At 48.7% G+C, this 26,025-nt stretch overlaps 2 protein-coding genes across 6 annotated transcripts in view; both read right to left on the reverse strand.

Moving 5' to 3' along the window:
* Window positions 1-1,156: 1,156 nt before the first annotated feature.
* Window positions 1,157-16,454, reverse strand: LOC136331906 (cytochrome P450 4F3-like). Of its 4 annotated transcripts, none has more exons than XM_066271078.1 (13): window positions 16,324-16,454; window positions 15,702-15,900; window positions 10,877-11,021; window positions 8,860-8,913; window positions 8,639-8,766; window positions 7,165-7,286; window positions 5,834-6,104; window positions 5,428-5,494; window positions 5,109-5,238; window positions 2,348-2,481; window positions 2,203-2,267; window positions 1,962-2,044; window positions 1,157-1,842 (listed from the first exon to the last, which is right to left on the reverse strand). In XM_066271078.1, exons 2-13 carry the CDS (start codon window positions 15,897-15,899, stop codon window positions 1,668-1,670), a joined length of 1,572 nt encoding a protein of 523 aa, XP_066127175.1. In that variant the 5' UTR covers window position 15,900; window positions 16,324-16,454; the 3' UTR covers window positions 1,157-1,667. The 4 variants fall into 4 exon arrangements, with proteins under 4 accessions (XP_066127175.1, XP_066127179.1, XP_066127187.1 ...); XM_066271082.1 differs by having other exon boundaries at window positions 16,304-16,358; XM_066271090.1 differs by having other exon boundaries at window positions 16,291-16,336.
* A 6,965-nt stretch (window positions 16,455-23,419) lies between these two features.
* CYP4F22 (cytochrome P450 family 4 subfamily F member 22) overlaps window positions 23,420-26,025 on the reverse strand; it is a 43,012-nt gene continuing 40,406 nt past the window's right edge. Inside the window, exon 14 of one of the 2 annotated variants that reach the window (XM_066271071.1) lies at window positions 23,420-25,895. In XM_066271071.1, coding sequence (XP_066127168.1) covers window positions 25,718-25,895 — 178 coding nt within the window. In that variant the 3' untranslated portion in view covers window positions 23,420-25,717. The remainder of the gene's footprint in view (window positions 25,896-26,025) is intronic. The other variant, XM_066271062.1, reaches the window with a different exon arrangement.

Genomic DNA, 26,025 nt, shown 5'->3' on the forward strand with positions numbered 1-26,025 from the left:
GAAAATCAAAGTCCAAGGTTACATAAAAAGGGAAAATTATCAGCCCTGGCCGATTGGTTCAGCCATACAGCGTTGCCCAGCATGTGGAAATAACAGGTTTGATTTCCTGTCAGGACACAGGAGAATGACCATCTGCTTCTCCATCCCTCCCTTTCTCTCCCTCTTCTCCTGCCACACCCATGGCTTGAATAAGCAAGTTGGCCCTGGGCGCTGAGGGTGGCTCCATGGCCTGCCTCAGGCGCTAAAATAGCTCAGCTGCTGAGCAACAGAGCAGCGCTTCCAGATGGTCAGGACATCAGCCCCTTATGGGGGTTGCCAGGGGGGGCCCGGTTGGGGTACATACAGGAGTCTGCCTCTCCACCTTTCTGCCTCTCACTTGATTAAAAACAAAATTCTAAAGAGTGATCAAGTCCTTTGCAAGGAACATCTAAATGTAAAACAGTGTTACAGTGGGGGAAAAAAAGGGGTGATCATAAAACTCTCCTCACATAGTGGAGCTCTCAAAAAGTTACAATAGAAATCACCAGCCTGACCAGGTGGTGCCGCGGTGGGTGGAGCATCGAACTGGGATGCGGGGGACCCAGGTTCGAGACCCCGAGGTCACCAGCTTGAGCGCGGGCTCATCTGGTTTGAGCAAGAGCTCACCAGCTTGAGCCCAGGGTCGCTGGCTCAAGCAAGGGGTTGCTACGTCTGCTGTAGCCCCCTGGTCAGGGCACATATGAGAGAGCGATCAATGAACAACTAGGGTGTCACAACGAAGAACTAATGATTGATGCTTCTCATCTCTCTCTGTTCCTGTCTGTCCCTATCTATCCCTCTCTCTGACTCTCTCTGTCTCTGAAAAAGAAAAAAAAAAGAGAGAGAGAAAAAAGAAATCACCAGCAAGTGATTTCAGATTGATTCAAACTGCCTTAGTAACCTTGGGCATAGGAAACCTTGAACTTCATTTAGCATAATCCTCAACCAGTAGGCTTCCCAGGCCTCCTCTTAAAGAATGCTGTCTTCTCCAAATTCTACAATTATTTTTCTCAAATATGATAGTCATTATCCAGTAAAAGATAACTAGACACACAAGAACACTGACCCTATGTGTGAAAATCAGCAGAAACAACAGATAAGAACAGATCAAGTAATTACAGAGACCAGGCACAAACTGTATAATGCAACCAGGCTTGTTATGTTTAAGTAAACATTGTAACATAGTAATCATAGAAGCATTGTGAAAGATTCTGAGGGGAGAAAAGGTTAGATATATTAGGAGATCATAACTGAAGTCAGGTGACCAGAGTGTAGTGTCACTGTGGGTTCTCCTGTGTGACTCAGAGTCTCAAATGTCCCCTTAAGTCTACCCTTAAACCTGGTCCCTCTCCTGCTCAAACATCTGCCATTATTCCCCATTACTTGCACTATCAAGCCATGATTGGGCTTTGGGAGAACCCTTGATCAGGGACCCAGGTCAGGTCGGTAGGAGAGGCAGTCAGAGTCTAAGGCTCATAGACACCGGAACTCCTCCCACAGCCACACCGGCTCCCTGGGTCCTCACTGGTCCCAAGCACCCACTGCTGGCTCTCTGGGAGGCTGGGGCAGCGGTGACAACACAGTTTTTTGTCTTTTCTTCTGGAAACCTACAAAGGGAGGTGTGTAAGGACAAGCCAGGCAGAGAAGGGTCACTGATGGCCTGTGCTTAGCGGCTCCACCCGCAGCCAAAGTCCTTCCTCCGTGCGCAGGATCAGCTCAGGTTTCCTGCGCGGCTCCACATCAGGCAGGACGCGGTAGCGCAGCAGCGTGAGCGCAACCACCACCTTCATCTCGGCCATGGCGAACGTCTGCCCGATGCAGTTCCTGTGGGCGGGAAGGAGTGGGCACCCGGACAATGCCTGGGAACCCCATGCAGGCTGGCAATATCCCTTGAGTCCCACTACCCACATCCTTTCCCAGCTTCAGACACCAGTTGAACTCACCTGGGCCCCACTGAGAAGGGAATAAATGCCAGAGGTGACCTCTTTTGGGGTGTTTCTGGGTCGAAGCGGAAGGGGTTGTATACCTGGGAGTGAAGAGAGACAGGCTTGCTGGAGGTTCTCAGAACATACAGACACCCTCAGAAAAGACATGTGGATGCAATGGAGGAGGAGTGTCTGATTTCCCGGGTCAAGATCCCACCCCATCACCAGGTCTCAGGATGGAAATGGAAAGGGGCAATACCTTAGGTTCCGGCCATACTGATGGGTTGTGATGAGCCCCAAAGATGCTGATGACACAGATGTTTCCTATGGGGGAGATGGGAGTAGTCAGGACAAGGTCCCCACTGATGAGACCACCACCCTCCTCCCCTTGTCATTGCCAGCACCTTTAGGGATGACACGGCCGTCAGGGAGCATAATGTCCTGGGTACAGCAGCGGGAGATGACCGTGACTGGGGGGTGCAGGCGCAGGCTCTCCTTGATGCACATGGTCAGGAAGGGCAACTGGGCCAGGTCGTCCCTAAGGAGCCCCCAACAGTTACCCAGAGAGCAAAAGCAGAGTATCCCCACCCCCACCCCAGTCCTCTTTCTGCCTCAGGAGACCCTCTCCCTGCCTCACTCTGACCATCATTATAACAAAATAAGTTCCAGACAAACCAAAAATTTAAACATTAGAAAGTCGGCTCTGGCCAGTATCGTAGTGAGTAGAGCATTGGCCTTGGAGTGCCGAGGTTGCTGGTTCAAGCCCCCATCAGGGCACATATGAGAAAAAAAATCAACAAATTAATGCTTCTCCCTCTTTTCCCCCCTTCCTCTCCCTCTCTTGCTCATAAAAATCAACCAACTAAGCAATCAATCAATCAGTCAGTCACAAAAGTGGCTAGAAGGAAATGCAGGCTGGTATTTTAGAACCATTTCTGAGCAAAACACAGCACAGTATTCTTTAAAGCACTAGTACATTTGCCTAAAAAGCTTTTTAAATTATAAAATTACCTTACAGCAAAAAATATATCTCTGATGAACTTGGAAGGTTATTTAAATAAGTAAGAGCCACTCCACACTCTAAGTTCGGATGACCTAATACAACAGTGCCGATTCTATCTAAATTAATCAATATTTACAATGCAATCCAATAAAAATCTAGTTGAGGTTTTCTTGGAACTTGGTTACGTTATTCAATTTGAAAGAATTAAGAGCTAGGTCAATTTAAAAATAAAAGATCAAAGAAAAAGAACTCAATCTACCATATATTAAGACTCATCACAAAAGTAAGGTAAGAAAAAAACCAATGAGGTATTGTTGCAAGAACAGAAAAACAGACCCATGGAACAGAATAGAGAGCTCAGAGATCACACGAACAGGTGAAATTTTAGTATTTGGTCAAGAAGGCCCCACAAAGCCTCGGACAATGGATGCTGTGGTAGGAGGTATTTAGAGAATTGGTGGTGTGGAAATGAAAAGAATTAGATCCTCATCTACTCCCTGTACAAAGTGATGAGTGTGTTAACCAACTTTATAGTAGCCATTGTGCAATATACATGTCTATGAAATCATCACATGGTACACCTTAAACTTACAGTGTTATATGTCCATTATATCTCAATAAAGCTGGGAGAAAAAAAAGAGGAAGGTTTAAAGTTATTGTAAATCATTTGGTACTATATGAATTTTTACCAAGTGCGTAAGTTTTTGAAGGTGAAAGAAAAACATCTCTCCACCTCACAGGACTGCTGGGCCGAGCAAAGCCTTGAAGTTGAGGACACTACCTCCAAAGTGCTTGTTCTTTCTAAGATCTTCTTTCCATTCTTTAGCCCTTGGCCCAGAATTTGGCTCCTGGAACCCCAGGCCCCAGCTTATACCCTCCAGTTTGTCCCTATAGTTACAGAGAGATATTTCTAATGCTCATGTTTGACCTGTCTCTCCCCTGCTCAAACATCTCCCATGGCTCCCCACTGCTCTGTGTTAGTCATGGCTTCCCCTTCCATAAAGTCTGCTGTGTAGCTGAGAGGAGAACAATTAGCCAACAGCCTAAAGCTGTAGGTTCTCTGGACCCTGCTGCAGCATTCAAACCAAGGTCACACCCAAGCAGCCCCCAGCCAATGACTAAGCCCATGGCCACTACTGCCTGACCATTTCTGCACAGTGTGAGACCCTAATGGCAGCATCTCTGCCTGCTTTTACCTTTTAGTTCATACTGACTTCCCAAAAGAATTGCAGTGACACCCTTTGAAACTCTTATCTGGTTTCCAAACACTCCAGGGGAGCTTCCATGACCAATTCAGCCTCACTGGGAGCCCCTCTGGTTTTTCACACTATAAATGTCACCAGAATCCAGGCACCTTTACTTCCTTCCAAACATGCCAGGCTCACTCCTGCATGCTTCATCCTGGCCTTTGCACTCTCAAGCTATCCCCCTGGCTGGGAGCACTCTTCACTAGATAAAGTGAACTCAGATTTGCTGTTTCACTATCCAGCCTCACCTCCTTTCCTCCAGCCCCAGCCTTGCCCAGGTAGGGCTCATATGAGACTGGACACTGAGTTGGGAAAGGGTAGGCAGTGTGGACCTGTTTACTGAATGAAAAGATGGATGAGTTTTTACCCCCAAAGAGTTCTTGGGAATCTCTGGAATAGACTATTAGGTGGGAATTAGAAAAAAGAGCAAAAATTAAGGGAAGTAGGATCTTTCGGGAAAAAATTGCAACTTCAGGCAGAAGTGCAAGGGAGGGAAGAAGTTCATCTATTGAATGCATGCTGGATGGCATAGGTTCTACATGCAGTGTTGCAATTCTCCATGCAGTCCTGTGGGGAGAGATTCTCTCTCTCTCTCACACACACACACACACACACACACACACACACACACGCTTGACAGAGGAGAAAAGTGGTGCTGAGAAAAGGAAACTGATTTTATTAAAATCACATAGCAAATTAGTAGGGCAATAAATGTGGACACTCTGATCTTTCTGTCCCAAAAGCTGGCAAACGTTCCCCTGCTATCCAGGCTGGATATCAGTCCCTGCCTCTGGGCTCTGTTTCCATTCCCACTAATAGGGTGGCAGAATCAACAGAAAGATCTTTCTCCTCCCCGTTTCAGGAGCAGAGTCAATGAGAGCAGCTCAGGAAGAAGCCATGAGAACCAGCACTCACCATTCAATCTCCTTAGGCTCACGGTCCCCCAGAAGCTGTATCACTTCTTGCCGGCAGCGCTCTTGGTATTCTGGGTGCTTTGCGAGGTTGTACAGGATCCAGGAGAGGCCGCTGGCTGTGGTGTCGTGGCCTGAAAGGAAGTCAGACAGGCTCGGGTCTCTGGGCTGCTTCAGCACCAGAAGGTGGGAAGCACCCTTATGTCGAGGACCTCAGGGAGGGTGGGGAGGATAAGGTGGGATGGGGTGATGCAGGGCCCACCTCCAAGTCCCTGGGATAGACAGACCCCTACTCCTCTGTAGTCCCACACTGAGACCCTCACCTTCAAACATGAAGGTATCAGCCTCAGCTCGGATATCCTCATCTGACAGCTTCCTCCCATCTTCACCCTTGAGAAAGTGCAAGATGCCTTAAATCACGCAGGCTGTGAGGATGCCAATGCCTAACCTGAAACAGTCCCTGAAGCTCCATCATCCAAGCAGGATCCTTCCCTCCTCATCTCAAGAGCTCACCCCACACGTTTCCTCCCCAGTCTGCTGCCTCCTGTTTACTTCTTCCAGACAGCCTTCTACACAGTCATGTCTATGACTTATTTCTGACCATTCTTCCCTTTCTCAAGCACCCTCATGGCTCTCCAGTGCCCTCTGCTTCAAGACTAAGTTCTTCGATTTGACATTTGAAATCAAAGTCCATTCTACCTCTTGAATTCAGATCCCAGAGAAGCCCACCTTGGAGAGCAGGAGCACATCAATGAAGTCCAAAGTCTTAGCCTTAGCCTTGGCTTTGAGAAAGTCATGGGAACCCTGACTAATGAGGGTGCGGCGGCGCTCCTGGATGACGGCGTCTGTGAAGTTGTGCACCAGGTTGCAAGCCCTGCGAAAGCGCCTCCCATCAGGGGTGAGGTAGTACAGGAAGTCCGTGTGCAAGAATAGCTGCTGGGACCGTTTTGTCACGAGGGCACTGAGCTCCAAGATAGCAGCAATATATTCGCTGGGCTTCCTGCAGCACCAAGCCAGAAACAGCTCCTTAACACACATGAAATCCTGGGAAGCCCTCCCAGCCAGAACCCAGGAACACATTCAATCCAGAAAAGGATGCCCTGCAAACCTGCTTCTATCTCTACAAGCTGCCTCATGTCCTAGACCCCAGGACAAAGCTCAGGAATCATGCTCATCTCCTCTCTCTCTCCTATGCAATATCTGCTCCTGCCCATTCTTCCTCAGTTTTTCTCAAATATGCCCATTTTCTCCTGACCAAACTCAGTCCTGGTCTCCTTGCATCCTGAGTCAATCATCTCTCTACTCAGATGTCTAAGCTCAGCTCTGACGACACCCCTCATATATTTTAATGTCTTCCACAGCTCCCTGGAAACCTCAGGATATAGTTCATACCTCTTTGCCTACCTCTTGAATATCATTAAGATCCAGCTCCTGCCTGACCAGGTGATGTCGCAGTGGATAGAGCATTGGACTGGGATGCAGAAGGACCCAGGTTTGAGACCCCGGGGTTGCTAGCTTGAGCGTGGGCTCATCTGGCTTGAGCAAAAAGCTCACCAGCTTAGACCCAAGGTCACTGGCTCGAGCGGAGGGTTACTCAGTATGCTGAAGGCCCACGGTCATGGCATATATGAGAAAGCAATCAATGAACAACTATGGTGTCGCAACGAAAAACTGATGATTGATGCTTCTCATCTCTCTCCGTTCCTGTCTGTCTGTCCGTCCCTATCTATCCCTCTATCTGACTCTCTCTCTGTCCCTATAAAAAATAAATAAATAAATAAATATAAATAAGATCCAGCTCCTGCTAAACCCTCCAATCTCATTTCTAAGATGTCTCCTCATTGTTGCACATACCTGCTCATTCTATTCTCCTGGTCTTTATCAAACATTTCTACTTACCTGAAGGGATTGCTTTTTGTTATTCCCCAGCTTCATCCTTAAATGCCTAGCTCTGACCCACCTTCTCCAGGAAAGCTCTTATGATTGCCCTGCTCAGTCCACCCTCCATCTACTCCCTTGGGCCTGTGACTCATGTTCCCAGGCTACAGGCAGAGACTCACTCTTGGCAATTGCTGTCAAAACTGAAGACACATTTCTGCAAACTGTCCAGGGTCATAAGGCTGATGTGTTCAAACATGTCCAGACGGGTGATGCCTTCTGAGGCCAGGCGCTGCCACTTGGCCTGGAAAAAGAAGGAAACAGTGCTGGGGCTTCCCTGAGCCCTTCCCCATTCCTAACCACCTGGATGGACTCCCCCAGACCCTGCTTCTTGGTCCTCTGTCCCAAGCACTCATGCCCAGAGAAGATTAGGCTTGAGTGGGGATTGAATCTGTTACTTTTAAGACATGAAGAACCCATGGCTGGGAGTCAGGAGGCTTGGGGTCAAGGTCATTGACCTCTTCTAGGACCCATTTGTCAAAGCTTAAGTAAAATTAAGGCAACCACTTTTCCAGTCAGACAAACTAGGTTAAAATTCCTGATCCACCACTCATAGCTCACCTACTAGCTGTGTCAACTTGGGCAAGCTCCCTAACCTCTCTGACCTTCTTTTACATCTGTAAAGTGGCAATAATAATCATCTCCACCTTGTAGGGTTGTTAAAATTAAATTATACAACATATGCCATGGAACTGGCACACCGTTTTAGGCATACAGTAAGTAAGTGCTAAGTAACTGTTAGCTATCATCATCATCATCATCTTCATCATTATCACAGTGCTAGGTGATGGCAAAAAATGTTTCCATTTCTTTGTCCCTCCTTATATCCTCATCCTTTGCAATGAGACACTGCAGTTCTTCCATTAGGAGGTGGGACCTCTTTATCCACCTCTTGACTCAGAGCTGGATGTAGGACTTGCATCAGCCAATAGAAGATGGGAATGATGGTGTGCTAATTCTGAAACTAGGCTTCAAGGGCACTACATGTTTCTGATCATTCTCTTGGAATGTAGTCTCCACCATGCAAGTGAGCCCAGGCTAGAAAATGAAAGACAAATACAGAAGTCCAGTTGTACGACCAAGGCCATCCTAGACCAGTCACCAGCTAGTCAAGCCCCAAACATGTGACAGAATTGAGCCTGGATCAGCAGAGCTGTCTCCTAAACCCAGTCATGACCACAGATTGTGTGATTTCAGCCAAGACAAGAAGGACTCCTCGACTGATCCGTCACCTCCAAAGCAATAACAAATACTAATTTTTCCAAGCCCAGGAGTATTAAGGTGGTTTGTTATGCAGAAAGAACTACTATTCAATCTTTATCATTACCATCTTGAATTTAGAGGGCTTCAGTGAGCAGACTAGAAATTAAAGCCTTCTGAGCACTGCTGCCAGAAACATGATCTAATTACATCATCTTGACTACCATTTAAAAGGGATTATTACCTCAATTTTACAGATGAAGAAACAGAGTCTTAGAGAGGAAATGCAGTGGACCCAAAGCCATCCAACAGAGCCAGGACTCCAGATGTTATGTGTGTTAGGCCATGCCCCCTTTCCCAAGGCTTCACCTGGGACCCAGGATTTAAAAAACTCACATGCATAATGTCTGCACTCTTGTTAAAAATCTTCATATAGGGCTTCAGGATGTCAAAGTGGAAGGCAGGTGTCAGCAGGCGGCGGTGGTGGCTCCACTTCTCACCAGCACTCAGCAGAAGCCCATCCCCTAGTAGAGGCAGCCATGGGGAGTGGGCAAGGGCAGTGCCTTCCCCTGGGCCCCGAAGGCTTTCCCCAAACCCGTTCACCCTCAGTTACTCACCCAGCCAGGGCTTCATGAAGTTGTAAAAAAACATGTCCTTGGGTGCAACGGCGGCTGACATAAATGAGGACCATCAAGGGCCATGGAGAAGAAAGGAGAACTTTTGGTGGGGGGAGGAGGCTCCCAGCCAGGAGTCTGTATTCCCCCTCCAAGCCCAGCATAACAGAAATGAAATAAGGGCAGAGGAAACAACAAGGAGCGGGGAGGTGAGGGGGGTCAGACCAGGCTACAACGCAGAGCAGAGCGACGGCAGAGCCCAAAGACATGCCCCTGCATGCTTAGACACACCCCAACATGGCACAGCGTGCCCAGAATGTCTTCACATGGCTCCTATATGATCCAACATGTTCTATACACCCAAGCACAGTCCAGCGCTTGATGAAATGCCTTTATAGGGACTAGGACATTACCTCAACGTGTGTTAACATGTCCTAACATGGCTCCAACATGCATGACATACCCTGACAGCATGCTCTGAAATGGATACAAAGGCAATCTGACATGGCCTCAGCATGTCCCACTAATAAGCCCCAGACAGGACTTAAATACGGTCCCATTAATGTCCCAGACATGGCTCAGGTGTGACCCAGACTTTCTCAGTGTTCTCCTCCACCTTATACACAGCATTATGTGCTTAGGTCAGAGGCTCCTTTGTCCTTAAAGAAACCAGAGGAAGCCCTGGCCGGTTGGCTCAGCGGTAGAGCGTCGGCCTAGTGTGCGGAGGACCCGGGTTCGATTCCCGGCCAGGGCACACAGGAGAAGCGCCCATTTGCTTCTCCACCCCTCCACCGCGCTTTCCTCTCTGTATCTCTCTTCCCCTCCCGCAGCCAAGGCTCCATTGGAGCAAAGATGGCCCGGGCGCCGGGGATGGCTCTGTGGCCTCTGCCTCAGGCGCTAGAGTGGCTCTGGTCGCAATATGGCGACGCCCAGGATGGGCAGAGCATCACCCCCTGGTGGGCAGAGCGTCGCCCCATGGTGGGCGTGCCGGGCGGATCCCGGTCAGGCGCATGCGGGAGTCTGTCTGACTGTCTCTCCCTGTTTCCAGCTTCAGAAAAAAAGAAAAAAAGAAAAAAAAAAAGAAACCAGAGGATGCTGCCCCTCCTGGTTACTAAGCTCCACTCACCATGAAGATCTGCCAACCAGACACAGTTAACCAAGCTGAGGTCTGGTGGATCTTCTCTCACAGTTCTCTGGCCATCTGTCTTCCCATCCCAAATTGCCTTCCAGCTTAAGGTTCCTCCCATCAGAGGCAGGTAGGGCAGCTGAGAACATACAGAACTAAGAGGAAAGCTTCAGCATGCTCCGCAGTCTGGAGGAGCTGCTATGCCCCTCTGAGCCTCAGTTTCCTCACCTAAGAAATGCCCACCTAGCAAGGATGCTGATGGATGGACATCTGGCACCTGCCTGTCCAGCATCCATCCCTTTCTCCTGGAACCAGCACCCTACTCCTCCTCCACTCAAGCAGTTAGGAATGACCATGCCAAACCATCTTCTACTCCAGAGCTAAGAATATGACCCTGAGCTTTGGCAATCAAGTCACAATGATTAGACGAGGAACTGGTCCCTGTAACTCAGCCAGATCAGTTTAAGGAATCCTGCAATTTTTCCTGGGTCCATGGGAAATGAGCCCACTTTTCAGTGGCCATTGAGCTCTGGGACTCTTTTTCACCAGCATGAGAGGAAGGCTGGCACAGAAGAACACATGAGATGAAGACAAATTTCCAATTGATGGCTTGGATCCAGCCATGCCTGAAGACAACCCTTGCTGAGCTTTTCAATCAATAGATCCCTTTTCTTTACTTAGATCAATAGTGTTGAGTTTCCACCACTCAAAACTGAAAGAGATTTAGGGAAGTAGAGATCCAGGGACCTTCCCAGTCACTGAGCAGGTTAGTGTCCTAGCCATAGTCTCTGTCAACATTGCCCATTTGCCTGCTCAACCTGGTCTGTCCAGGGGTGGGAAAGGCTGGGAGCAAAGGCAAAGAAGAAACAGGTTAGGAGCTCCTGGGAGAAATACCTGGGGCTTGGAGCAGGGGAGCAATGAACTTAGGGTGGACCAGCCTCAGGACGGGGTAGAAGGGCCCAACCCACCAAAGGTGGACGTCACGGAATTGGTAGCTCAGTTCCTCAATAAGCCGCAAGCCCTCCTCATTGATCTTCACCTGGGAATGGATGGGAATGAGGCAAGGCCTGGCAGGGGCCTCAGATACTACAAATGCCCACTGTACCCCCCTACCCACCACACCCACTCCAAACTCTTTCTGACTGGATTACTTAGTGCTCTGTCTCCACCTCACTAAGTTAGCCTCTCTCTGTTGGTCTCTGTATTTTTGTGTGTCAATCTACTTATATGCCTCTCCCTGCCCCCTCACTCTATTTACCTCTCTGTATCTTTAGGAGATAGATTAGATAGAATAGATAGATAGATAGATAGATAGATAGATAGATAGATAGATAATAGATAATGAATAGATGGAAAGCAATAGCCCACTCAAAGGCCTACCACCTGTAGGACCAGCACCTGGCTATGAGCAGCAGGAAGGTGTGCAGTGCAACTAGAGTGACATGAGTGAGAGGCAGACAACAGGCAGAGAGGAGAGCAGACCAAACAGGGCATCAAGAGTGGGTAGAGGCAAGGGACTGATTCCGAGGGTATGGGGAACCATGGAGGATATGGAGATAAGAAGACACAGTTGTGGAATTGGAGAGATAGACAGAGAAATAAGGACAGAGAAAGAGAGAAACAGAGAAAGAGTGAAGGAGACACAGAACACAGAGAGACAGGTAAATAGAGGAAGTAAAAAAGTACATACACAGATGTTCACACATCTATTGTGTGTACTATATATATGTATATCCTCCCATCTATCCATCATCTATCTATCATCTATCAACTATCTATGTCTATTTATCAGTCTATCAATTATCTATATATCATCTGTATATCAATCAATCAATTCATCTATCACCTCTCATCTATCCATAATTTATCTGTTTATTCATCTACCTATCATTTATCCATCTATCATAGTCATCTGTATATCTATCTATCCATTCATTCATCATCTAATCATCTTTCCATCCATCATCTTATTTTCTATTATCTATCTATGTATCATCTATCATCTCTTATAGTGTGTCCTGTCTATCTACCTATCTCTCCTGAAGCTATGGATATGCCCATTAATCATACCATTTACAAATGAGAAACTGAATCTGCGTCCCCCAAAAGGGGAAGAAGGGTGGATTACCTCCAGGAGAGGCATCCGCTCCAGGCCCTCAGAATGCCCCACCAGAGACTGACAAATAGCCCAGGTGCTCCAGGCAGATGATATAAGTTTTTTTCTCTTTATGACCCATTCTTTGCTCTTCAAGAATCCTGAGGCACTTAATAAAATTGCTTCAAAGAGGAAGAGTGACTCAACTGTCATACAGCAAGACGAACTGGAGGAGGAAAGAGTGCTTATGACCACTGGCCATCTTCCTTGCCCAAGCCCTTAACAGGAGTCAGAACTGGCCTGACCTGTGGTGGTGCAGTGGATAAAGCGTCGACCTGGAAATGCTGAGGTCGCCAGTTCGAAACCCTGGGCTTGCCTAGTCAAGGCACATATGGGAGTTGATGCTTCCAGCTCCTCCCCCATTCTCTCTCTCTGTCTCTCTCTCCTCTCTCTCCCTCTCTGTCTTCTCTCTCTCCCTCTCTCTCTCTCCTCTCTAAAAATTTAAAAAAAAAAAAGGAGTCAGAACTGCAGTAACTTTATAACATTCTCTCCACCTCCAGGGCTTGCTGAGATCATTCCAAGACCCAGGATCTAGCCAACCTCATGATGAGCTTCGGACCTTCTGTTCTGTGATGACCTTAGGACATCTTGTTCTGTGATAAGCTAGTCAGGGGGAAGGGAGGAGAGGAGCTGTTCACTCATCCCTTTGGCTTTGGATGACCAGGGAGGTGACTGTAAATTCACCCAGGCCTAGAACATGGCCTCCACCGTGACATCATCAAACATTTATTAAGTGCCTACTGTATATCAGCTCCTGGCATGGGCACTTTAGATAGTGTGTCTACCCCCTAGTGACATTACCTAATGGCAGAGATGAATAATAAACAAATAATTGGACAATTAATTGTTTAAATGTGAGCAAGGCCAAGTTAGAGGTCAAAGTCTGAGAGTCAAGGACAGTTTCTAAAAGGAAGCTGAAAATGGGAGGATAAGGAGGAATCCATGAGGTAACCATAGGAAAAGAAGTGCTTCCAGTCAAAAGAGCAGTATCAGCAAAGGCCCTGGGGTAGGATGGGTTTGGCTCATTGCGGCAATAAAGCAGAAGTTCTAAGTGTCCCAGGTGTGGGTGGGGTTGGCAAGGGCAGGCAACATTTAGTCTTGATCTACAGAGCAATAGGCAGTCATCAAACAGTTTTTAGCCAAGAAGATGCATGATCTAAACTAAATTTCAGAAAAATCTTTCCAAGGCTAAAGAGAGAGAGGATGAGCCTTGGCTCAGTGGCTAAGTGGATAAAGCATTGTCCTGGTGTGCTGTAGTCATGGAGCCAATCCCTGGTCAGGGCACATACAAGAAACAATCAATGAGTACACACCAAATGGAACAACTAAGTGGAACAAGTGATGCTTCTCTTTCTCTCTCCTACTCTCTCTCAAATCAATAGAAAATGTAAGAGTGAGAGAGAGAGACAAGTAGAGAGAGAGAGAGAGAGAGAAACAATGATAGGGAACAAGAGCTGAAATGAGGAGACCAGACAGGGAGCTTGGGAGAGGCTTCCAGAGAAAGATGATGGGGCCAAAGATGGCAGCACCAGGGGACCCTAAAGTATGGGATGTGGGCAACTGGAAAGATGACCTAGACCGAGGACAGGGCAGGGTTGGGGATGGAGCCGTGGTTTCTGATTCCAACTTGGGAATAAGGCATTTATAAAATCCCCTTGTGAGCCTGACCAGGCGGTGGCGCAGTGGATAGAGCGTTGGACTGGGATGGGGAGGACCCAGGTTCGAGACCCTGAAGTCGCCAGCTTGAGCGCGGGCTCATCTAGTTTGAGCAAGACTCACCAGCTTGAGCCCAAGATTGCTGGCAAGGGTCACTCACTCGGTCTGCTGTAGCCCCCCAGTCAAGGTACATATGAGAAAGCAATCAATGAACAACTAAGGAGCCACAACAAAGAATTGATGTTTCTCATCTCTCTCCCTTCTGTCTGTCTGTTCCTATCTGTCCCTCTCTCTGACTCTCTCTGTCTCTGCCACAGAAAAAAAAAAAAAAATCCCTTGTGAGGAGGGGTGGAAGGGGCTGGACACACGGCCTCGGACTTCACTTACACTGATGGTCTACTCAGGAGCTGGAGCCCTGGGTAAAGAGGTGGCCTTAGGATAGACAGGAGAGAGAGGAGGGTTAGGACTCTGGGGGATCCCCATATAAAAAGGTGGGGTGAAGGAGGAGATCCCCATATGGAAAGCTGAGGCTGGAGACAGAGGAGTCACAGGGAGGTAGAAAAAGACTAGGGCAGGGTCTTGTCCTGGAACCAAGAGAAAAAGGAGTTTCCAAGATGACAGAGCACTGAGCAAGGTCAGAGAGCTGCTTGGAGGTGGACAAGATGGGATTTAGGGACCTGGAGTTCAAATGCATCTCACAGGAGCATGGTTGGGTGAGTCAGACTAGAGCAGGTGAGGGTCAAGCAGGGGGAATGGACAATGAGTGAAGGCAAGTCTTTGTCCACAAGGGGAGAGCAGAGCAAGTAAATGGGAGGGTTCATGCAGATTGGGGTGAACTGGAGGAGGGCAGGTGAGGATTTAGCTGTCACCCTTTTGCTGTTTCATGACCTTCTCTAACATCATTGTGAAGAACAGCTCAGAAGATGTGGTGGTTGAGCTCAAACAGGTAAATGTGTTCCAAAGGGCCACGAAGGAAAGCTCAGTTGGCAAGAGAGTTCAGCCCACATGCAAAGGCTGGAATCAAAGCTAAATACATCCAAGGAAGTGGGATCAGTAGGAAGCTGTTGGACTGGGACGTAGAAGGGAATAGACATCCTGGCGGGTCTAAGATGGAAGAAGAAGAAAAAGGAGCTGGAAGGAAGAGGGGGCTCAGGTCAGAGGACGCAACACTCAGGTCAGTGGCTTTGGAGGTAGTGACTTTATGGGTGACAACAAAGTCCAAAGTGTGATTGTGGCAATAGGGGGTGGATGCAGCATGGACAAAAAGCCTCTGGGGATATGGTTAGAAATAGGGGAGGGGGCAGGAAGTTTGGCCTTGAGGGCAGAGGCCAGAGTGATTCCTTCGTTAAGGTGAACTGGTCAACTTTGACTTAAGTTGGGCAATAGGGCCCACTCTCTATCTAGAGAGTGGAAGGCAAGATAAGAACAGTGCCTAGCAACAGGAAGAGAAGAGACTACCCACACCTCTCCGCTGGCCTTGCCGTGCCTGCGTAGGGGGAAGGGATGGCAGAGGGCATAGTTCATTCCTTTGGGGAAGCAGAGGCCCAGAGAGGAGCAGACACTGGCCTGAGGCCTGCAGAGATAGTCCAGGCAGGGAGTGGAGCTTGAGGGGGCCTTAAGCCCAGCAGTGAGATTGTGGGGACTCCGGGACCTGGCTCTGTGCAGCCCACCCTCAGAGGTGCACTGATGGGTAAAGACAGGCAGGAACATGATCCACAGCAGACTTGGGGCAAGGAAAGGTGAGAACAAGAAAGGTCTGGGGAATGACTGCACAGAGAGGGAGAGACCTGGTGGGGGAGTGAGGAGAGGGCTCCCTCACTTTCCTGCTGCTCTAGACCCCACTCCAACCTCTAAACCCCATTCCCAACCACCCTGATACCCCAGACTTGTCCTGATGTCCACACTCACCAGGCCCAGGTGACCCCAAAACCAGTTCCGCTTTGGGGGCTGTGCGAAACATCGGAGGCGGTAACAATTGTTATAGAAAGCATAGGTCCAGGACAGGAAGCGGGCCAGGAGCCAGGAGGCCCCCAGCAGCAGCAGGAGTTGCCAAGGGGAGGCTGCCACTGGCCCCAGTCCCAGCCAGGACAGGCTCAGCTGCTGCATCCTGCAGGGAAGACAGAGGGTGAGCTCCTAAGGTCCAGGATAGGGGTGGAAATGGTGAGCTCAGGGCAGAGACCAGCTTACAAACAGGGAGAGGGCCAAGGATATGAAGCACAGGGACAGAGAGGGGCAGGTGAGTGTTGTTGACAGGGAAGGGAGGGCTCAGAGATGAGCCAATGGGGGCTCAGGAGGGAGAGGAGACCTAGGGCATACGGAGGAAGAGGGAGACAGAGACAGAGAGAGGGAGAGAGACAGGTAGAGAAAGGCGGAGAGGAAGAAGTAAGAAAGAAAAAGACTAATGAAGAAACTTCCAAAATGAATGCCAGGGACGGCTCCAGTTACAAGGGCCAGCGCCCTTTCCCACCCCTGGGCAAGGAGCCGCAACTCCCACAACCTCAGCCTGTCACCTTCCGCCCGCCCGGATCACCTGTTCCCGCACGACCTCGTTGCTCTCCTTCGGGAGGTCTTTGATCCTGGCCAACCTCTGAACTGGAAGAGGCGAGGCTTGGCCGAGTCAGCCAATCCCTGCACGCCCCGCTGCTCCCACCCCTATGGCAGTCACCCAAAATGTGAACCTGGTGCCCGCTGGGTCCAGAGAGGAACTAGCTCTGCTTCACATTGGGCCCAGGGTCCTCAGGACTTAGCACCTCCCACGGGAGGAGGAGAGGCAGATTGGGGGGGGGGGTAAACAAAGGTGACCCTGGGCCCCAAGTTTACTTCTTCCCCTATCCTTCCAAGGCTAGGATTCAGCAGGTAAAAACTTGAACTTGATTTATTTGCCTGGTGAGCCTTGTCTCAAACATCTCCCCAGAGACTCTCCAGCTCCTCAGGGGCACCTAGTCCTGCCTCCAGGCAGAGCTGGGAGCCCCAGAGTGAGTCCTGCCTCATCCTCACTCTGCTGCAGGCTGTGCCAGTCCTGTGGGCTTAGTCTTCCCTCTGGAGTGAGGGCCCAAGAGGAGTCACATCTCGTCCAGCGCCTTCCCAAATTTCTATGTGAGGGAGTCTCAGGCTCTAGGGGGTCTCCCCGTGGCCAGGCTTCTAAATGAGGGTGAATTTGAAGGATGGATCTTAGTGGAAGGATTGGGACCGACTTTCCTTCTGCAACTGATAGAATGTTGGGAAAATGTCCAAACTTGCCCATTGTTTCCTGTCCTACATGATTAGGTGGCTGTTCCTGGAGCCCTCAGCAGGTTGGAGCACACTGCCCTAGATTTCTTCCCCTGCTGGGGTGGACCCCTTGCTGACAGGTCCATCAAGAGAAGAGCTGGGGGCAGGGCCAGGGTAGATGATAGGCAGCAGGCTGGCCACATAGGTCTGGGGAACTGCAGGAGGAAAGAAGAGGAAAGAGCCACAAGTCATTCTATATAACAGCACAGGAGAAAGTGAATCCTGGCACGTAGTAGGTGCTTATTATCTATTTAGGGAAGAATGGGACTTAGTAACCATGAACTCTTAAGAACTGGCCACTCAAAACCTTGTCCTCAGACTGGCAGCATGGATATCACACGCAGCACTTTGGAAATGCAAAATCTCAGGCTCTAACCCAGACCCACCAAGGTGATGGCTGCAAAATTTTGCCATTGTTGCTAATAAGAGGAGTTTATTTCCCTTCTTCTTGAATCTGGAATGGCCTGGGATGCTTAACCAACAGTACATGGTGCAGGTGTTGGCATGCCAATGATGGCCTTGAAGACAGCTGGCAGCTTAAACACTTGTATTTGCTAATCGGTCTCATCCTATGCTGTTAGGAAGACCAGGCCACATGGAAAGTCCTCATTCATGTAAATCTGATCAACAGCCCCAGTTGATTTCCCTGCCAACAGTCAGTATCAATTCCAGCCATGTGAGAGAGCCATTTGGACAGTCCAGCCCAGTTTAGCCTCCAAATGACCAGTCGACATAAAGAATCATAACAGAAAATAAAATGGTCATTGTTTTAAGCCACTAAGCTTGGGAGTCTATAGTTATATGGTGATTACTCATTGATATACCTACTACATCTCTTTCTCTCTGTTTGGTGGGAGGTGATTGTTCACAAAAACTAGCCTGACCACCACCAAAATTCATAGAAGGGAGACTTGGGAAGTGTGGTGTCATAAAAAGAATTAATTTGTCTTCTTTCCTCCCCATGTAATAGATTATATATAGACATATATACCATTGAGAAAAATATATACCTTAAGTATATAAAACTTAATATATAAATTTATATATAAATATATATTATATGTAACTTTTAAAATAAATATGTATGGTGACTGCTAGATGATAAATATATATATAGATAATAGGTAGATATCAATAAATAGGTGACAGAGATGCATAATAGGTAGGTGATAGATATGTAATGGATGAATGGATAGATAAACAGATGATTGATGGACAGATAGATGCCACAAACCAGTGCAGCTAGTAATTCCAGGTTCTGAGTGGGAACAGTGCTGAATTAAGAAAATAGGCTTAGGGTCCTGGCCAGTTGGCTCAGTGGTAGAGTGTCGGCCTGGCGTGCAGAAGTCCTGGGTTCGATTCCCGGCCAGGGCACACAGGAGAAGCGCCCATCTGCTTCTCCACCCCTCCCCCTCTCCTTCCTCTCTGTCTCTCTCTTCTCCTCCCGCAACGAGGCTCCATTGGAGCAAAGATGGCCCGGGTGCTGGGGATGGCTCCTTGGCCTCTGCCCCAGGCGCTAGAGTGGCTCTGGTTGCGACAGAGCGACGCCCCGGAGGGGCAGAGCATCGCCCCCTGGTGGGCAGAGCGTCGCCCCCTGGTGGGCGTGCCGGGTGGATCCCAGTCAGGCGCATGCGGGAGTCTGTCTGACTGTCTCTCCCTGTTTCCAGCTTCAGAAAAATACAAAAAAAAAAAAAAAGAAAAAATAGGCTTAGCCTGACCAGGTGGTGGTGCAGTGGATAGAGTGTTGAACTTGATGTGGAGGGCCCAGGTTCGAAACCCTGAGGTCGCCAGCTTGAGCAAGGGGTCACTTGGTCTGCTATAGTCCCCTGGTCAAGGCACATATGAGAAAGCAATCGATGAACAACTAAGGTGCCACAACAAAGAACTGATGCTTTTCATCTCTCTCCCTTCCTGTCTGTCTGTCCCTCTCTGTCTCTCTCTGTCCTTGTCACAAAAAAAGAAAATAGGCTTAAAGAGAAAAAAGGTGGGCTTGGGAGGTCTCTTTGCAATGCAAGAGATAGCTTGCAAAAAGCAAGTCTCCACCCCCCCTACCTGCTTTATTTATAGGGCAAAATGAGGTCATTAACAAATTAGAGATCATTAAAACAAATTAGAGATCCAAGGCAACCCAAGAATTCTCCCAAGTGTAGAAAACTCCCACCATACATAACATCTTAACTACACAAAAGAAAGATAAAAAGAAAACAACCTCCAGTCTCTCCGAGGGACATGGGGGATAGGACAAGTAAGAGACACTCCAGCATCACAGCTAACATGGAGGTGTGGAGAAAAACTTAGCCTTTAGCAACTTAACCAAGCAAGTGAGATGGGGGATTGGGCAGACTGTCAGCTTATTGCCAGTCCCCCACACCTCTGTTCCCCAAAAATCTAAATCACAAGGACCCTGTCAGCTTGCAGTCCCCAACAGATAGATGCTATTAGCTCTGTTTCTCTGGAGAACCCTGACTGAGACAGAGGTGAATCTAATTCCTCTCTCCTTGAACCTGAGAATTTGGAGTCTAGATCATGTGAAGACTTGCAGCTTCCTTCCAGGCCCCTAGGAATACACCTTCTTGGACATGGCTGCCATATGAAGAGGAAGCCCAAGCAACCCCATAGAAAGGCCCCATGTTAGCAGGAAATGAGGAACCCAGCGAACAGCCAGCTCCAAATTGCCAGCCATGAGAATGAACTATTCTAGAAGTGGACCTTTCAGCTTCAGACAAGGCAAGATCCAGCTGAGCCCTGCCAAATTGTCAATTGGTGAGCAAACTAAAGTTTGTCAGTTGAAGCTACTAAACTGCTGTGACCAGCTCAGCATTGGGTGTGCATGAAAGGAAGGCGCTGCTAGACTTAAGAAAAAACATACACAAGATACAACATAGAGAAAAGATGGGTACAAGGGACTCCCAGCCTCTAGGAGGGAGAGCCCAGATCTCTGCAGCCTCATCATATTTATTCATCTCTTTGCTCATCAATCAAATTAGCAGAGCCTGGGTCAAATTAGCCTAGAATGGATTCAGTTGCAGAGAAAGATGACCAACTGATACCCCCCAGGCATGTAGGAAAATGGCTATAGGGATCAGCTGCTTCCTATAAACAATCATAGTAGTGCTTGCCAGAGCAGCATTCTGCCCCCGCAGGACTTGGCTTCCGAAGTCCACACCACAGACTTGTTTCAAGGCTGCAGTTTAATCTCTCTGCCATTTTCCTACACTAAACTTCCTGGCAGTTAGTTACAATATCTAACTGGAATAGATTATATTTCTCAACATGTTTGGAGTCCTCAAAAAATGGTTATGTGTGGGAGCATTTGACATCTTACTCCTTGGCATATGTTGTCAGTTTGGCTCAAATAAACTCTTATTTTTAAAAATTCTCTTTAAAAAGTGGTTTTGTATGCATAAATGTTTGTATATGTGTTGGGAAGTGTTCATATATGCAATTTTTAAAAACTGGAAAAAAATAAACCACACTGCTGGGCTGGGAGTGGGGAGCAAAAGTGGAAGAATTTCCCTTTAAAAGTTTTACACTTGCGACCTTTTTTACATCAAGCCCATGCAATATTTGGAGAGAGGAGATAGATGAATTAAGAGCTTACTACACTACCTTGACACACAGTCAGCAGCAAGCATGTGTTTGCAATTATTTCTTATTTTATGACAGAATGAAGACATAGAAACCAGCCTTAGGTCTTAGGCCCCTCTGGTACACACATGAACATTACTAGCTGTCAACAACCCCCATCCCTTGGCCCTTAGCAAGGGCTTCCAGGAGGAAAGCAACCACTGGGCTTGGGGTCCGATGGCCCAGAGTCAAAGCCCAGCTTTGCCACTCTCCAGCTGTGTGACCTGTGTGACCTTTGGCAAGTGTTTTGCCCTCTCTGATCCTTACATTTCTAGCCTGACCAGGCAGTGGCGCAGTGGATAGAGCATTAGCCTGGGACGCAGAGGACCCTGGTTTGAAACCCAAGGTTGCCAGCTTGAGCACAGGCTCATCCGGCTTGAGCATGTACTCACCACCTTGAGTGTGGGGTCACTGGCTTGAAGCCCAAGGTCGCTGGCTTGAGCCCAAAATCACTGGCTTGAGTCCAAGGTCTCTCACTGGCTTGAGAAGGGGTCACTTGCTCTGCGGGAGCCCCTCGGTCAAAGCACATATCAATGAACAACTAAGGTGTTGCAACAAAGAATTGATGCTTCTCATCTTTCTCCCTTCCTGTCTGTCTGTCCCTATCTGTCTCTCTCTCTCTCTGTCTCTCTCACAAAAAGGGGGGAGGCATAATAACAGGCCCGTGCGGATTGAGTGTTGGGCATAATAGCATAGTGTGTCTTAGTTTGGGTTCCCTGAAAGTAGACTGTGATACAAGGATTGAAGTGCAAATACTTTATTCTGAGGCAAAAATTCAGCTGCAAGTTGTGTCTTTGGGAAGTGATACCAGAATATGCCAGTAAGGCAGTGGGAAAGTGAGACAAGGAAGAGGAGTCAGCAGGGAAAGAGTGCTTTAGAAAGGAAGTTCCCACTGTGGGTGCCTGGGGCTCACTCCCTTAGGGGACCTCTGGGAGAGAGCAGAGAAATGTGCACCCAACTGTCATTAGTCAGGGCTGCTTGCAAACACATTATTTCTCCTGCCTGCTATAAGGCAGGGAGTCTAGACAGGGACTCCTGGTTTGAGCAGGAGCACAGCCTGATGTGGACAGTTACAGTCGTTTAGTGAGTGGGGTTCTTTCATTCTCTCTTCTCAACACACCCATCCACACACAGTCATACATATATACACACACGCACGCGCAAACACACACACACACTCATACACACTAAATGGAGATCAGACTCCTTAGAGCCTGTCATCCCCGAACTTTTCCAGTAGAGGGAGCCTTCAACACGCTCAGGAGAGGAAGGAGGCCCAATAGCTGTCTGTGACAGTAGCAGATGTCACACGCAGGTACAGCCGTGTCCTGGGTCCCATGGACCCCACACCTCCCCTCCTCCCTCATTCATCCACAAAGACCCTTAGCAGAAAGGCAATGTGCATTACAAGCATGATGATCCTGTAAAATGCACAGAACTGAGGTACAGAGAAGGGCAGTCATGTTCCAAGGCCACCACTAGGAAGAAGTAGAGCGTGGGTTTGAACCCATATATGTCGCCACCCAAGGTCAAATTATTTTTGCAGGTGAATTATGGGGTTGCACAGACGTGGGAAGGAGAAGGAATTGAGGAAGCTGATGTAATGTTTGGGAAGTGATGAGCACTTGGAGACTTTCTGTCTGTGTTCTTTTTCTTTTTTTTAAATTTATTCATTTTAGAGAGGAGAGAGAGAGAGAGAAGAGAGAGAGACAGTGGGGAGGAACTGGAAGCATCAACTCCCATATGTGCCTTGACCAGGCAAGCCCAGGGTTTTGAACCGGCGACCTCAGCATTTCCAGGTCGACGCTTTATCCACTGCGCCACCACAGGTCAGGCCGGAGACTTTCTGTCTGGACAGGGATATGGGAGAGGCGGTGTCAGCAAGAGCAGGTGGCTCCTGCAGGGCCTGGGACCGTATGTTTTCCATGCAGTCTAGGAGTAGCCTCGGACAGGTCATTCAGGCCAACGATCCCAGCACATGCCACCCAGGGGTGCCCCAGGATCAACAGCCCAGCTTTGACTCTTTTCCATGCCCCCCACCCCATGCTTTCCCTTCTTGATGGTCCTTCCAAGCAAAGAGAATCTAGGGACCCAGAGTAGGACCAGGAGGCCTAAAAGATTAGGTAGAAAGGGACTCAGGGTCCTCTCTGAGGTCCCAAGGATATCATTGTTGGGCCTCAGGTAAATCAGTGCACTCTGGGGGACCCAATCTCCAACTCAGTTAAATGAGATAATAGCAATATCACATAATAACAGTAACTCTGAGAATTAAATGAGAATATTAAATACGAAGGACAGGCCCTGGCCGGTTGGCTCAGTGGTAGAGCATCGGCCTGGCGTGCAGGAGTCCCGGGTTCGATTCCCAGCTAGGGCACACAGGAGAAGAGCCCATCTGCTTCTCCACCTCTCCCCCTCTCCTTCCTCTCTGTCTCTCTCTTCCCCTCCCACAGCCAAGGCTCCATTGGAGCAAAGTTGGCCCAGGTGCTGAGGATGGCTCCATGGCCTCTGCCTCAGGTGCTAGAATGGCTCTGGTTGCAACAGAACAACGCCCCAGATGGGCAGAGCATCGCCCCCTGGTGGGCATGCCGGGTGGATCCCGGTCGGGCACATGCGGGAGTCTGTCTGACTGCCTCCCCGTTTCCAACTTCAGAAAAAAGAAAAAAAAAAAAAGAAAGAAAAAAATAAATAAATAGGAAGGACACACAGAAAGAGCTAAATCAATTTTAAATCTCATTATTGTTATATTAACTTTGGAGACCCTGAGGGCTTGATCCTTAAACCCCTTCTTTGTGAACACACTCACACACACACAAACACAGACACACACACATCTGCGGTATCTCACCTAGTCTTTGGGACTTTAAACACCATCTAAATGCTGAGGCTTCCCAAATGTATATCCTAGCCCAGAACTCTCTCAAATTTGAGACCCATCTATCTTAACTGCCAGCTCGATGCTCCAAGTCCTCCTGACCCAAAATGACATGCTAATCTCACCCCCTAAAAAACAACTTACTTCATTCAGCATTCCCCCTCTTGACTGATGGCACTTCCATTTTTCCAGGTGCTGAAACCTGGGGCCCTGACCTTCTCATGAACTCCATATTCCATCCATTGAAAACCTTCATAAAACAATCATTTTTCATCAGAATCCAATTGCCCCTCTTAACCTGTACAGACCCCAGTTTGGTTGGAGCCACTGTCATCTCTTACCTGGACTAATGTGGTCACCCCCACCTCACTTTTCTAGTCCTTATTCTTGCTTTCCAGTCTCTATTCAACAAAGCAGCCAAAGACTGTATGACAAATCTTGTCCCTCCTCTGCTCAGAACCTCCATTGCTCCCTAGTACTCTCACAACAAAATCAGTGGTTTCTAAGGCCTTTTGTAAATTTCCTTGTTTAATAATCATTTGTTATCTGACCCCTTTTCTAGATTGTCAATTATGCAAGAGCTCAAAACTGCCTGGCCCACAGCAGATGTTCAATTTGATGAATTAATACAGTATAATTATTGTAGACATTGTCATTGCCCTACCTTCTATATTACCACATCAGGGACTACTCCACCATCTAGTTACTGCAGCCAGATTTGGGACTCACCCTAACATCCTTCCTCACCTCAGTCCCCACCCTTCCTGTCCCACCTACACCTCAGCCTCCCTCTTCCCTGGGTTTCCAGCCTCCAATACCCCCTTCCAAGACACCTCCCTGCCAGCCCAGATCTGATCATGACGTGTCCTGTTTCTGCTCACACACACCCTTTAGCTCCCTATTGCCCTCAGCATAAGGCTTGAACTGTGACATGGCCTATAGTTTCTGCCCACACTTCCTCTATTCTGTGCCACTCCCTAGATCCAGCCACCCTGACCCCTTATGGGCTCCTGGAGCACACCATGCTCACTCTCATCTCAGGATATTTGCAGATGCTGTTCCTTCTGCCTGGACTGCTCTTCTTTCCCTTGTCACCACTTAAATTCTACTCCCACTTCAGCATCAGAGCAGCTTTCCCTGAGCCTCCCCCACCAACTGTTATGCTCACCGGCACAGAGGACCTCTCCCGTAGAGCTCTTGTCAGAGGTTTAAGTAAATGTTTATATGTACAATTATTTGCTCAACATTCATTCCTTATGCCCTCTTGAGGGCAGGAATCAGACCAGCTGTGCTGACCCAGGGCCAGCAGACAATTAATATGCAGTCTGTTGATTAAATAAATGAAAACATAAACTGACCCCCAAAGTCTGAGTTTATATCAGAGGACAAATGGCTTTCCAGCCTCCTAGCTCACAGCTTCCCTCAGCCATCTCCCAACTGTCCAGGGCCCCTCATTTCCTTGCTGGGCTCCAGGTGTCAGGATCTGGTCAGGCTAGAGGATGGTGGTGGATGTCTGTATCCTTTGCTTTTATTCTACAAAAACCAGAACACTGAGAAGGGCCTTGGAATAAGGGAGGAAGGAAGGCGCTTGAGAGGGAGGGTCTGAGTTTACAAAACAACAAAAGAAAATAGCCGGGACATGGGATGTAGCCTGATGCCTGAAAGGTTCGTCCATCTGAGCTGGGGCCTCAGGAAGGTGATGTCCAGGTTCAAGTCTCTGACCTCGGGCTCCAGATCTCAGGTTCTCCATTTAGAAGTCAGCAAGAATCTGTGTGGAGCCAGGCTTGAATCCAGATCTCGTCTTAAAGTCTTAGAAGGCTCGGCGGGTGGGGCTTGAAGACCCGGATCCGCGGGGTGCTGGGGGCGGGATTTAGGCCATATGGGTGTGGCCTAATCTGGTCCTCAAACAAGACCGCAGAAATGAGCACTCAGGGGGTGGGTCCTGGACCTCTAGGGGCGGGGCTGGCCTTGAGAGGCGTGGCCTACACTAAGGACAGCTCAATGAAGGACCTTGACCCTCCAGGAGCAGAGGCTGGACTTCAAGGGGCGTGGTCTTTGCCCACAAAGTTTTGTGCACGGGGCCTGGTCCCTCGGGGAGAGGCCTCGGCTTGGGAGCCGGGCTTGGACACCTGGCTCCGCAAGGGTGCAACTGTGCTCAGACCCGCGGAGGTAGCGGCTCCACGTTGAGCCAGATGCCATTCTCCGTGCGCAGAATGAGCTCCGGCTTCCGTCGCACCTTGCGCGTTCGGTCCACACTTAAGCGGAAGCGCAGCAGTGTCAGCGCCACGGCCACGCGCATCTCTGCCATGGCGAAGCTCTGTCCGATGCAGTTCCTAGAGGAATGACGACTGTGTGAGCCGGGTCCCTGGAACTGGATAAATGACCTCCCGCTCTGAGCCTCAGCTTCCTCATTTACAAAACAAGTCAGTGCATCATAGAGCCTTTGGGAGCCTATGAGCCCAG

Source organism: Saccopteryx bilineata, chromosome 1, assembly GCF_036850765.1.
Source record: "Saccopteryx bilineata isolate mSacBil1 chromosome 1, mSacBil1_pri_phased_curated, whole genome shotgun sequence".
NCBI classification, from domain to species: domain Eukaryota; kingdom Metazoa; phylum Chordata; class Mammalia; order Chiroptera; family Emballonuridae; genus Saccopteryx; species Saccopteryx bilineata.

Excerpts from the sequence above, each read along its gene's own strand:
- LOC136331906 (XM_066271078.1), bottom strand. The coding sequence starts at position 15,899 with ATGCAGCAGCTGAGCCTGTCCTGGCTGGGACTGGGGCCAGTGGCAGCC. Across the intron at positions 8,914-10,876 it reads TCCCCTGCTCCAAGCCCCAG|CCGCCGTTGCACCCAAGGAC; the intron begins GTATTTCTCCCA and ends CATTTATGTCAG. Across the intron at positions 2,268-2,347 it reads CGGCCGTGTCATCCCTAAAG|GAAACATCTGTGTCATCAGC; the intron begins GTGCTGGCAATG and ends TCTCCCCCATAG.